Source organism: Rattus norvegicus, chromosome 18, assembly GCF_021556685.1.
Source record: "Rattus norvegicus strain SHRSP/BbbUtx chromosome 18, alternate assembly SHRSP_T2T, whole genome shotgun sequence".
In the NCBI taxonomy this organism is placed as follows: Eukaryota; Metazoa; Chordata; class Mammalia; order Rodentia; family Muridae; genus Rattus; species Rattus norvegicus.
This window is the reverse complement of record NC_141551.1, coordinates 72746308-72760000: the sequence shown is the minus strand read 5'-3', so window position 1 is coordinate 72760000 and position 13693 is coordinate 72746308. Positions and strand designations below refer to the sequence as shown.

General features: G+C 51.1%; 2 protein-coding genes across 9 annotated transcripts in view; one reads left to right on the top strand and one right to left on the bottom strand.

The window, feature by feature from the left end:
* St8sia5 (ST8 alpha-N-acetyl-neuraminide alpha-2,8-sialyltransferase 5) overlaps window positions 1–2634 on the bottom strand; it is a 61529-nt gene extending 58895 nt beyond the window's left edge. For 6 of the 8 annotated variants that reach the window (XM_087593250.1, XM_087593252.1, XM_087593248.1 and 3 more), the window contains exon 1: window positions 2234–2628. Coding sequence is in view for 4 of the 8 variants with exons in the window: in XM_087593248.1 (XP_087449374.1) it covers window positions 2234–2364 (131 nt within the window). In the remaining 4 variants the exon portion in view is untranslated. 8 annotated transcript variants of the gene reach the window in all.
* The window catches only part of LOC102552068 (uncharacterized), a 13173-nt gene extending 8245 nt beyond the window's left edge, over window positions 1–4928 (top strand). The window contains exons 4-6 of the mRNA XM_087593710.1: window positions 853–1001; window positions 2179–2866; window positions 3975–4928. Of these exons, the coding sequence (XP_087449836.1) occupies window positions 853–1001; window positions 2179–2866; window positions 3975–4210 (1073 nt within the window). The 3' untranslated portion in view covers window positions 4211–4928. The remainder of the gene's footprint in view (window positions 1–852; window positions 1002–2178; window positions 2867–3974) is intronic.
* Window positions 4929–13693: the final 8765 nt, after the last annotated feature.

Sequence of the window (13693 nt, the reverse complement as noted above, 5' to 3'; positions counted from 1 at the left end):
TGCTACTGATCCCTCGGGGGACCTGCTAGAAAGACAGGTTTCCAGACAACAACCTAGAAGTTGTTTGATCCTGGAAGGGAGTTCAACCTAAGGACCCAGGAATCTGCATCCCAGGGCCTTCTCGGGGAACTCCAGCGCAGATCTTTGCTCTTTCCAGACAGACACAAAACAAACACTGCCCTGGAGACAACTCAGAGCAATTGTGATGTGTGAGGAAAGAGGACACATAAGCAAATGAGTCTGCCACAAGACACAGGACAGGGAAGCCTGGTGACAGATCAGAAATGGAGACAAGCATGGCAGTGCAGGTGGGGTCAGGTGCCAGCGAGGCAGGAGAGGACGAGGCCATGCCTGTATCCTGTACTCAGGGTTGCTGTCTCCTTCCTTCGGTTACAGGTGTGCATGGGCTGTCCAGAACTTACCTGCCTCCCAGAGCTCCGCCTCACCCAGGCAGTCTCCCCAGCCGCTCCCATCCCTCACTCTTCTCTACCGTGTACTTCTCCTCTCACTTGTGGCCGTTTGTTTCCCCTGAGAGACTTTAAACCCACTGAGCACCAGGACTCCATCATCTGCTTCTTTATAGCACCGCCCTCCACTCTCTTCCCGGTTGGAACACCACCGGGCTTGACTGTGTTAAGCACTACTCCCGGAGTGAGGTCTGAAGGGTTTTATACATTGTTTAGGGTTAGGGTCTCTGAGAAATAGAGAATGGGAAGCAACCAATTCACTGGCTGAGCTCTGGGCAACTAACCCGTCCATCCAAACCCAGGCAGGGTTTGCCAAAACAATCAAGCAGTGGTGTGGCTGGCACCTACTATGGCCCTGATGTCTCTCTCCTTTCTGTCCCACCAGAAGCTCTAGGAGTCCAGGCAGTTCTGGGGAATTACCAGCAGGGGGCAGAAACCGAGAGCTGCCCTACCAAGAAGCAGGTTCTAAGATCCAGCAAGGCTGCAGGGCAGACAGTTCAAGAACATCTCCGAGGGTCTGATCAAATCCAGCAGGTCAGAAGACTGGAGGGTGCTTTTAAAGCAAGCAGCGCCACACAGAGAACATGAGCTGGTGCCAATTAGGGAAGAAAGGTGTCTGGGAAAGTTGGGAGCAGTGAGGGGCTGGAAATGAATGTGTGAGGCCAGAGGCCTCATAGACCTCAGTTCTAGAGAGTCAGAAGGAAGGACCAGCCAGACTGTTTAGCTTTTCTATTGGGAGCAAATCACCAGCAGCAACGCCCCCCTCACGCCCCCGCACTCTTTGGACAGCTCGGAATAGGAGCGTATGTGACCAACGCAGACCCCAAGGCTGAGAAAAGAAAGGGCAGCATTCTGTTACTGGGACACTTCTGAAGAGAAATTTTCACTCCTATCCATTTGACTGGAAGGCAGTCAGCTGAGATGGGCCCTGGTGGTGAAGGAGCCTCCGGCAGAGAGGAGAGCGGCCCTTTCTACCAGAGACTCTAGCAAGGGAGCACGCAGAGCAGAACTCCCGCCTCCAAGCAGGCAGGTAGCTAGCTAGTCGCAACTCCACCAGGCAGCAGAGCCTTCGGAGCTGCCATATCCCTATGTGTTGCTCACACAGAGACAGAGGCCGTGTCTGAATTTTGAGCTGAGCGGTGTGTACTGCCCTTTCTCCTCAAGGAGTTTGACTGTGGGTGGTGAAGCGGTGAGAGAACCCAGTGCCTACTGCCTTTGATGCCAAGGGTGCAAAAGAACCATCTGCCTCGGAGGCGACCAGGTTGTCTCACAGATCTGTAGAATTCATTCTACCTGTGCGTGACCGGAACACTACCACCCCACCTAGCTGGGAGTTCCTGGGGGGAGAACAAGCTTATGCCTCCAAGGTCCCCTATAAAAATCTACACCTTGCCGAACTAAGAAAAAGGAAAAACCTAGCCTTTTTCTTTCCGTCTGCTGCAAATGACCACGGAAGTGTAGGTTTTGGGGACAGCACAGCTTTGGGCATACACATGTATTTATGGTCAGCTTTGCTGGTTGGCATTCCAAGCTGCTGCCCACGTTCTCACACACACGCGCGCGTGCGCACACACACACACACACACACACACACACACACACACACACACACGTCTCCATAACTGCACCAGGACAGGCGACGCAGCTGGCGCTGTCCTCTGGCTGGCAGCAGAGATGCCATAGAACACGGAGGTGTCCGGGCTAAGGGCAGACCGCGGGAAGGCTACCTCCGGACGCGGTGTATCCCACCCCTCAGACTTTCTTACCTCTTGATGTAGCTCTTGCTGTACAGGATCTGCTGGAGCAAGGTCACCAAGGCGAAGGCGCAGATGAAGATGAAGAGCAAAGTTCGGTTCCCCAACAAATCCCTGTTGGCCGAGGGGTCTGCGTAGCGCATCCTGGCGGCCGGGCGCCGCGGACGCACTGTGCGGGGCGGGGCGGCAATCACGCGCGTTGTGCGGGGGGCCCCCGGGGGCCCTTAGGCGAACTGCCACGGCGTGGCCAGGAGGGCAGAGGACTTGGTGGGGCAAAGTTTCCCGTGGGCGCAGTCGCGGCCGCGGCAGCAAAAGGACAGGGCCCGCCGCGTGGAGGTCGGATGAGCCTCAGGCCTGCCCTCTCGTGCTGCGGCTTCTGGGCGCCGGTGTCCCGCAGCCGCCAATCTGCCCGTGGAGGGGCGACGGCAGGTGCGGGGACCGGACCGCCCTCCCGCCGAGGTGACGACCAATGGGGATCCGGGCCGGCGAGGCTGTGCCGAGACCCAGCCCGACGCGCCGCCCACTCTGGGCTGGCTCGGGATTCCGGGCGCCGTGCGCGTGGGGCCGGCCGGGGGACAGCGCGTCTGCTCCCCGCGCCCGCAGCCTGGGAGTGCGAAGGTTGGCCTTCGATGCTGCGGAGGCGAGGTGGGCGACGCAACCACAGGACGCTGGGCCGTGGGGGAGGGAGAGGGGAATAACGTAAAGGGCCAGGTTGGAATCATGGGGTTCAGAGGAGCGCAGACCGCAGAGCAACCTCGGCGAGACGAGCATTTGCATGGGGTGCGCAGGTCACTGAGTCACCGCGGCAGCCGCGTCCTCGTGCGCTGCTGGAGAATCCTCGGTGAAAGCGGAGCAAGGTCAGCCGGGCAGCCCTTCAAGGACGGCGCGCGCGGCCCCTGCATGCTAATGGACTGAGAGACTGTCCCTGGGGCCTTGACTCCCAACTCTGGCTGAGCAGAAATTCAGGGTCAGCCGTCCCGTCCCCCACCCCACCGCGCACCCGCCGCCACGGGCCTCTACCCTCTCACCATCCCATCATCTGCAACTCGCGGGCTTTTGTCAATAACCCTGTTGTCATCTAGACACTGGGACTTTGTCTCATCCTTGGAACTATTCATAGACCGTAGGTCAACAGCAGTCCGCCTTCGGGTACTATGGTTGCCCAAAGCTGTAAGAAGTCATTGGGTTCATCAGTGAGCATTCTGTGCTTCAGTGTAAGCTGGGGGAAACGACCCCGGAGATGCAATGGGAAAGCCGTACTATCACAGAGATCCTTACCTGAAGAAGGCCACCTCTATTCTGGCTCGCGATACTGCATAGGCTTGGGAGTCGGTCTTGTGCTGCGATCCACTAACTAGGGCGCCCTTCCCAGGACCTCCTAGCCACTCCAGAGGTTCCAGAGTCAGGGCTGCTTCGCACTTTGAACTTGACAAAACTCGAGTCGCATCAAGAAAAAGAATGTTTTTGGTAGGAAATGCCCACATTCCAATCCCTTCAATCTTGACATTTAGCAATTTAGCTATAATTAGGGAGCCAGCAATAATAGCAACTTGTGTGCATTCACGGGGCTGAAATACTAAGTACCATCTTTGAAGAACCTGGGAAGCTTTCTATCCAGCGTACCTATCTGTGAGTAGGCTTTTTAGCCAGTCACTGGATAATCCAGATCGGAGGGCTGGCCACTATATGATTAGCGTAGAATCCACACGCAGTTGTCACATACGCTAATGAACTTTCACCTCCTGTCTTCCAGCACAGCTCTACAATTGGGAGGGCCGAAGCACAAGTTGCTTAGAGCGGTTCGGTTCATCTAGCACGAAGTGCTTGAACTTCAGAGGACCTGCACATGCGAGTGGGAGCCAGTCTGTGTGTCCCAAGACGCAGGTTCGGAGTGTCACTCTCCGTTTCTTCAAGACCTGTGTTTGTTTGTTTGTTTTCTCTTCTTGCCACAGGGTCTTGCTCTGTAGCTCTGTTGCTTCCAACCTGTGATCATCCTTCTGCCTCAGCCTCCTCAAGAATGAGCCTCTCAGTGACTATGCAAGCTTCTTAGTCAGCTGTGGAGGGTATCTCTACTCTAGAAACCAGAACCCACTGTCTGCTTCTAAACTAGAGGCAGTTAGAGAGCAGAACAGGGAAGAGAAAGAAGGGTTAAAACGTTAACCCTTGGGGTTGGGGATTTAGCTCAGTGATAGAGTGCTTGCCTAGGAAGCTCAAGGCCCTGGTTTCGGTCCCCAGCTCTGGAAAAAAAAACCAAAAAAAAAAAAAAAAAAGTTAGCCCTTGGCCTGTGGCTGGCCCTCTGTATGCATAAGCAGGGCAAGGTGCATTAAAGAATGCTAGGTTGTGGGAGGCGGTGAATGGAAGGAGGGCGGTGAGTGGGATGTAAAGTGAATAAGGAAAAAAATTTAAAAAAAGAAAAAAGTCAGGTGATGGATAAACATCTCCCAGCAGGAGGGACAAGCACTCAGAATCGGGTTACACTTCAATTCTAGGAAACTAAATTGGTTTTCCGATCTGTCGCTGTTTAACCATATGGAGGAGATATATAGAACGGCTAACCCTGGCTAACTCCTCCCTCCAGTACTGTCTGTCACCTTGTTTCCTTTCTCATCCCGTTCATCCTCCCTCACCAGTAGGTACCATTCTGAGAACCGTCTTTGGATGTAAGCTTCCCTGGAGAAATGAACAAACCCGTTTTACAGTAATGAATCCAAATTATTCCACGAGGCTTTTAATCAAAGTACAGTATATTTACCAAAAAAGTGTGGACCATCAATGTATAACTTGCTGCATTTTCCTAAGCTGAGCACAGTGATGTGACCAAAATATGGGTCGGAAGTCTTCGTCACCCCCCTGCATCTCCTCATGCCCCTTTATGACCTCTGCACACCCAACTCTAGGCATCAGGTTTGCATAGCCAGGGCTTCTCCCCACTGAGCCACCTCACAGGGACACCTCTGACTTCCAATACCAAACCAACGTATTTGCTGTTCATGTAAATGTAAATGTGTGAGGTCACCGCCATTCACAGTCAACTGTGAAGTCCACAGTTTCATAAACTGTCACTGTTTATGTCTGGGGGAGGGGAGGGCACACCTTTCCTCAGTCGTTCTCCTCAGTCACTGTCTTGAGTGTTAGCACAGGAGCTGCTGAGCACAGGGTTTCTGTAAATGATCAAACTGGAATCAGCTGGCTCCCTCTCTGATCAGTAGGTTGTTCTCTGTGGCCCTAATCACCAGTCCTTGAAGAGAACCCGGCTCTTCCTTGGAGGTGATTTGAATCATTAAAGGGATTGATTCAAGAGAGCGCTTGCGGATGGCTTTGAAGATAGAGTAAATCTCTTGGCAAAGGACTCAAATGTCCTCTTGGAGCAGAGATCAGCTCCTGGCCAAGAGCCAACAACCACACAAAAAGAGCGGATTCTCGAAAGAACCTGAAGAAGCTCCAGAGAGGGTCCTGAGCGCCAGCTGCTGTGACCTTGATTTCAGTCTTTGAGATTCATTAAAAAAAAAAAAAAAAAAAAAAAAGAGGTCCCATGGGGCTGGCAGGATGGCAGAGCAGTTAAGAACGATGGTTGCTCTTCCAAAGGACACGGGATCAATTCCCAACATGGCAGCCCACAACTGTAACCCCAATTCCAGGGGATCCAACACTCTCACACAGAAACACATTCAGTCAAAGCACCAATGCACATAAATCGTTTTAAAAAGCATAAAATTTAAAAAAGAGAGAGACCCCAGCTACACAGCTTGAAACTACACCTGTGCTGCTCGAGATACTAACTGTGTGGCCCCTTCCCGACGGAACCAAACCTGTGTGCAGTGTGAAGCTGGAGTCTGTGCAATCTTTCTGATGCATGGCATTGCAGCATGCCCTTTTGCTTCCTGTTTTTGGGGCCGAGATAGGAGCCAGGGTGCCTGTTAGGCATGCGTTATACTAACATACTACTACATGCTATCCATCATTCTACTGTTGACGGACATCTGGCAGCTGCTGCGGTGAGGCGTTCCAAACCTTCTCTTTGATGGATGCGTGTGTACGTTCGTGCGTGTCAATTGGGCATCTGCACTTAGAGAAGAAATTGTTCACTTGGACAGTGTGTGTTCAGCTTTGGTGACTACTGCCAAATGGTTTTCCAAAACAGACATATTTTCAAGTAGATACTTATTTTGTCTTGCCATCACCAAAGGAAGTGACGTGGGTATCAGCCTTCTAAGCTAACAGGGAAAAGAAAAGCACCAGGATTGCTGAGAGACAACAGCCTCCGAGGTCCTTATTCCGGTTATTTGGGTGGATCTGCAGGAAACAAGGTCGGTGCAGGCAATGGGCACAGTTGGGGCTTTGTGACAACACGTAAGGGGTGTCACGTCACTTGACACTCTGCGAAAGGCCACAGATAATCTAGCACACATCTGCTGACACTGCATTTGAAATTCCATTTCTTCAGATCAGATCAAAGAGTTATATTTAACCCACTAGACTTGTCTTAGTCGAGTGGAATCAGAGACCTAAGGTCATGAAATGAACAACTTTGAAATCAGTTGATGCTACTGGCAACGCAGAGCTGGATGATACCTTAGGCCAAACTTATGCTCTGATCGTAGCCTTGCAGCAAACAGTCGGAAGGACTTAACAAACAAAAGAATAAACAGGCAGCCAAGGGATCGCAGTGCCAGATTCGGTGAGCACCATTTTATATTGTAATTGCCAGGAACGGGGACAGCTGCATCATTGTTTAAAACACACACTCATGCACAATTAAGCCAGGAACAAATGTCAACACTGGCACAATCTGCAAAATTACTGATAACTGATGGGAGTTACTCATGCTGTGAGCATTGTCTCCAGCATAAAACAGAACAGCTTGAAAAGAGGAAGGAACTTAGCAGTTTCTGTGGGCTTCTAGAAGCTGGCTTTTATTCATGCAGCCCGACCATAGCCTGCCAGATTATGTAAGTGGCATTCCACGCATGTATTCAAGGAATGTGTGATAAACGTGTGCCATTCTTGTGCCTCTTTACATTTGTGGTAACGAGTCGGGCCTCTGAGGGCTGCTCTCTGATTCAGGACAGTGTTTGTGACGAAAGCATCTGTTACCATGTGAGCACAAATGGTCCAGTTCCAGCCTTATAATCTACAGAGCTGGGAAACAACCTGAGTTCACAGCGGGTGCTGGGTTTTACATTATCCATCTTGATATTTAGTCACTTAGCTTGGTGTACTGGCGCTATAATTTCTACCCCTTGTTCATTGCCCCTATGAAGTATGTATACATCATTTCGAATCCTGAACCTTCCTGCTGTGCCACCTCCAGTCCCATAAGCTCCTCCTTCCTACCTTCCAGCAGTCAGCCAACACCTCAGAGTGCAGAGGCTCTGGCCCATTTCAAGTTTGCCACACTCCCATGGCTAGCCAGGTACACACAGCTCACTGTGGGATAAGGACATTTGGGTCTCACTTAGATGATGTGGGAGTTAAATTGAAGGCCGACCTCCACTCATCTTGAAGACTGTGTCCTGGGAAGGAAATACAGCATTAGTTTGTGCCTTCACAGCAGATTTAGAGGAAGCCAAGTGGACAATTCTTATAGGATAAACCAGTGGGAGTGGCTGGGAGGAGTGGTGGGATGGACTGCAAAGAAGGTGTCTGGAGGAAGCGACCGGGCCTGCACAGGATGGGAAAGGATGGTCAGTCAGGTGCAGACAATGGGCCTAGATGCTCTGGGTGAGAGTACAAGGTGAGCACAGGCTCCAGCAGGAGGCGTGGCGTTGCTGGCTCCATGCACGCACCTCAGGGACGAGGTTGGTCAGTGGGCCAGAGGCAGAGCCTTGGGAGCTGGGACTCCATCCATGGACTACTGCAAAACTGCATCTTAGCTATTCATGCTTTGAGCTGACCGAGCCCTGTCTGAGACGTGGAAGGCTCTTAGCCTTCTAGTCCTTCAGGCATTGGCATTCATTCCCTCTCCCTATTGGCAGGCGGCACTGCACAACCTAAGACAGTCCTTTGCCTCCCTCCATGGAAGCAGGAGAGTAGTGAAATGTGATCACTGTTTTGTAAAAGCTGTCACCTTATTAAGTGTCTCATCACTCGGATCATCTGAGTTTCGTGCTAGCAGGTTAAGCATGGCTAGGGATGGCCCTCTGAATTATCCATTTGCTAGAGCTCGTGTTTACTGTGCACTGTCTCTGCCTCCTGGGACTCTGTCCTCCAGGTTGCTGGTACAAGCCCATGCTCTTCTCTGCTTTTCCAATCTCCCCTCTTGGAAGGGACTCTGAGAGGTTTCATCGAAGGCCTTGATGGAGAGACTGAAGCTGAGAACGTGGTCAACCCTGTATCCCATTCGAGTTTTGTTCCTGGAGATGTAAAGGAATATACATACAAGTGATATCCTGATCACGGCCTCGAACATTTTCAATGCAGTCTACTGCGCTTGGTTTTCCCATGGAACATGTACTTGATTTTCTAACAGAATTAACGGGAATGGGAATAGAGTTTGCTGTTCAGAAAATGTCTTGCCTCCTACAAGCCAATACTGGAGACGGATGCGTTCTGCCTGAGAACCTGTCTGTGACGTGTGTAGTCATCGGTTTGACAGTCAGGCTGGGATATGAGTTTACCCTGACTCATCCTCACCAGCCAAGTGAACAGTGAAGAATACCAGGAACCAGTAAGATTTCAGAAAGGCCAGGCTGTAAGTGTCACACATTTCATGAAATGTGGTTTCTATAGCCAGTGTTCCACTGAGTTGCTATGATGTGGAAACATGGCCAACCCACAAATGCAGCTGGCCCATGGGCTGTGTGGCTGACTCTACCCCACAATGGGATATGCAGACCCTGTGTACAGCCCAGCCTGGACACTACAAAAGACCTTTCCTTGGTTTATACATCATCTCCACAAAAGCTTGATAAACCATAACATATGAACCTATTATTCACTATCAACCCAACAGATCGACCTACGGTCTCATAATACTTGTCTCTGGTCACCAGAGCAAGTGTTCATTAGGTCATTTGACTTGACTCCACCTTCCCCCTGGGAGACAATAAGTCCTGAAGGCCAGCGTCAAGCAGCAGAACAGGAGCCACAGAGAAATTAATTAGCACATTAGGTGTGGCGTACACTTGTGACTCTGGGAAGTAAATTGAGGAGGTGCTGAAAGAGATTGAGAGACTCTCACATGTGTGGTTATAATCAGCAAGCTCACGGTGAGGTAATAAGCCAGCGCGGCCTCCTTGGCTACAGCGCAAGCAAATTTGTTGTTGACCAAATGCCTTGATGTTCGACTCTGAAGGCTGTGACAAGGCTGAAGGCAGTGGCCAGTGGTGTCCCAGAGCCTGGGAAGCACTGAGAACTGTGGTGCAGGAATCAAAGTAGTTTGTCAGGACCAAATGTAAAACTCTAACTGCTTTCTAAGTGCAGGCTCTCCTCTGGTCAGCCAGCTTTGCTGTGACCTTAGATGGGGACGTCCTCTCACTACTGGACACTCAGCACACATGTGACATTGCCCAGGTGCCCGCTGCTCTTCCATGTCCCCGCCAGCTTCACATTCAAGCTCTCAGGTCTCTGTCTGACTCCTCAGGGATCTCTCTCCAGCCCAAATCATGGCTGCTTTTCTTCCACCAAAACTTGCCTGCCGTGAGTCTCGCCATCCCACCTTCCCGGCCAGGTCAGAAGCCTGCTGTGACATATGGGCTGTGGGCAGGACGGGGGCCAAATCTGGCACTGCCACCGACTGGCTGCCTGTGTGAATCAGTCAACACTAGACTTGAGGGACTTTGGGGTTTTACCTGAGCATCTTCAGACTCTTAACAGATATCATTTACATAGATGCAAATGAGGGCTGCATAGCTGAGTGTGAATTTAAAATACACTAGGACTCAATAATTGGATGCTCGAAATTACAATAGGACTCGATGACTCTTTTCTTCGTAACCTTTGTAAAAAGGAGAACATATGCTCCAAAGAGCACATCAGTCATGATGCATAGCTCTCTGTGAATAATCACAACATGACGATGGCATGTAAGGAAAGAACGATGACGGAGAGAAACCACCAGCACCTGAAGCCCCTTGTCTTCCCTCAGGTTTAGGTGCCATATTGAACCCTTTCATCTCTGCTACTCTTCCAGGCCCTGGGTCTTCTGTGCTGCACCCTGGGCCGCCTCAGGAAATACAGTGGAAAGAGCGTGTACTTTGGAGCGTGCCTTCCAAGAGCCTCTCTCACGCCTGTAGCACTCACTAGTGTTGAAGATCTGATAAGACACAGTATCTCCCTAATGGTCTCTGAGCACTGTCCTGGGGAACCACTGTGCTGTCTGTTTCCGAGGGGACAGGGAGGAAGGCTGGTGCTTCGCATGTAGCCACTGAAGTTTCACATATATGCTCTGAGGACCTCTAAATCCCTGTGTGGGAAGTCACTGAGTTTGGTTCACAGGTTGCCTCTGTGATTCTCATGAAGAGGTCTGGTCTGGTCTCAAACCCTAGTCCTGACAGACTGGAAGCTGTTTTTGGGCTCTGGTGCTGCTGAGTGTGACCCATAGGTGACGAGACAAAGGGAAGGATCCAGAATTACCTACAGTCCCATGGACATCTGAATGCAAGTTTGGGCCAGAGTGCTGGTCCCTTTAAGAGATTACCTTCATTAATATTTATGTGAGCCTTGCTAGGATGTTTCCTAAACAGACATACAAATGCCAGCCTTATAACACTGGCTAATAAAAACCAAATCCTCTGGCTTGATTGGGTTGCAGTGGCACCTAATACTAGTTACAGAGGCAGATGAGGGCTTAGCCGGCCATGCAGGGAATATGTGGGACACTGGGGGACAGGAGAAGGTAGAGCCCCAGAGCCAATGGCAGCATGAGCAGTTAGGACAGAGCCAGTCTGGGGCTGAAAGTAGCATTTGTGGGGTGTGGAGGCCGGAAACCAGTCAGCCCCATGCTGGCCGCATCAGTAAAACCAGGGAAAAGCATGCTATCACTTAACAAGCATACCGGGCAGCGATGCTGGGACAGGAACACACAGGTGTGTTTTGAGGGTTCAGAGGACAGCTCCTCACCCCTTTCTGAGATGCTCAGATTATTTGTTTAGATGGAGGTCAGGTCTCTGCTTGTGTTAGAAATACAAACCAACAATTTCTTAACTCTGGACAGAGAGACCTGAGGAATACATTCAGAAGAGAAGGTTCCTTGCCCTCTTTGTGGGAAGGCTGGCTAAGGGAAGGGAGGCACCGCCTGAGTCTGCCTGTTGGCGAGGCAGCCTCTTGAGCTGCTGTGCAGTTTTCCTCCCATCACAACTCCATGAGCTGTGAAGTGTTCACCGCAGAGTCAAGGTCTCCCTCCCTGTTCATAAGGAATGGCTGAATGCTCCCTGGGCTAATCCATTTAGTCAGATGATCTCATGAACATAGAACTGTCACTGTATCTGACACATGAAGAATCCCGGGTCCCCTCTGGCCTAGGACTCGGTAACAGCTACACAATGGAGGAAAGAGAGCACAAAGACGAGCTCCTTCTGCCAGTTCCCCCTCCTGTTCAGGGGTCCTTCATTCAAATGTCTTCCTCTCCCACCTCACCCCAGAGCTCAGACTCGTGGCCATCTGCTTTTGCTCACTACTGGCCCATATTAAAGAAGGAAAAGCAGAGGCTGCACTGAGCATTGAACTGGCATGGCCGGTCTGCATCCACGATGACTTCACCGTGAGTGCTGCTCCCGTGTTGCTTCCAGCTAGAGGCAGACAAATCCGTAGCTCTCTCACATTCCTGAGCCAAGCCCTCATAACTCTTTTGCATACACCATGGCTGTCCATCCAGGCATCCCATTGCTTTTCTGCACTGTTGTTCAGGGAATGCCAGGAGTCTTGTCTTTCCCTCCCTGCCTCCAGCCTTGAGCTTCCCTTTTGTCCGTCAAAGCTCCATCCCTGCTAAGGTGAGCAAAGGTGGGCTGTTTCTGCACCAGCACAGAGCCACCATGCAATGAGCAAAATGGACCTGAGAGCTGAGACATGACAGCTTCATACATGCTCAGGAAAGCCTGATTCTAAACCAGAGCCTTCCCTAGGTAAGAAGGTGCCCCTGTTCTCCACCAGCCTCACGCCTTTCCTCAGATGGGTGACTGGACAAAGCCATTTCCCTGTAGAAAGCTCAGCATCACATTCCATCAGCTTGGCCCCCTTGGATGACAGGTCAGTCCCCATGAAGTCCCCAGGCTTGCAGGAGTGCCATGCTGGCACTCAGTCCACCTCCAAAAAGGGAAAGCCACTGTGTAGACTCAATACTTCTTGAGCTGAGGGGACAGTGCCTACATTCTTACTGGATGCCCCTGGCATTCCTGGTTGTTCCTGACTGAGGTATGAAGGTAAGTAGAGAGAGGAAGAAGAGATTGGGCATTTGAAGTCCACTCAAGTCTCCTGCACAGCCTCTGGCACTGCCTACCAGGAGGCTGTCTTCTTTAGCCCCCAGGCCTAGTCTCCATCCCCCTTGCTCCCAGTGGATCTAATACGGCCATGGACCAAGAAACCACTAGGAGCCTTGTGTGAAAAGTCAGACTTGAAGGTTGCTATAAAAGGAAGCAAAAGTAACGAATGTGACTTTTCACTTGTCTTTTACCCAATTGCATCAGCACACACATCTTTTAACAGCTCCTCTCACGTTTGCAATCACTTTCTCCAATGTGCTTGATTAGAATAACGCTTCTCGGGGTCAGCCTTCCAGCCACATGAAGAGGGTTACTGCTCCAGGACTAGGGCTGAGCACAGACAAAGTGTGTAGCTTGGCTCATCATGGGCTGCCCACTCTCAGTCCGAGGTAACGCTGAGTGAGGAAACCTGGGGATTCCACCCGGGTGATACTGGACACTCCTGAGGACAAGCTGAGCTATGAGTGCAAGAGAAAAATGCATGGACAGAGGCAATGCAGAGGCGGCGCAGACATTCTGTTGGACAAATTGTCAGCTTGCTGTGTGGCATGGGCAAGTTGTATTCCCTCTCTGAGCCTCAGATACCTTATGTGTAAAGTTGGGTATTTGAGGGTCTTTCCAGCACTGGCTCCAGGGCTAAGGCTCTTCTGAATTCATGACTATCTTACATCAGTTTCCTTTGCCCCCCCCCCCCCCCAGCAGCTTAACTTGGCTTGCCCTTGACTTAGCTGCCTATTGGCCTGATGATGTCTGGCCTGATCTAAGAACTCTGGACCTCTCCCAACCTCCAGGGCCAATACCTGCCCTGAAGTTTGTTCTCCATAAATGCCAATCTCGTGTCTTTAAATCCTTCATCAAGGAACTGGAGAGATGAATCAGCAGTTAAGAGTGGGTGCTACTCCTGCAGAGAACTTGAGTTCTGTTCCCAGCACCCATTCTAGCAGCTCATAACCACCTTTAACTCCAGCTGCAAGGAATCCAAGGGCTCTTCTGGATTCCCCAATCACTACAGCTACATGTGCGAACACACACACACACACACACACACACACA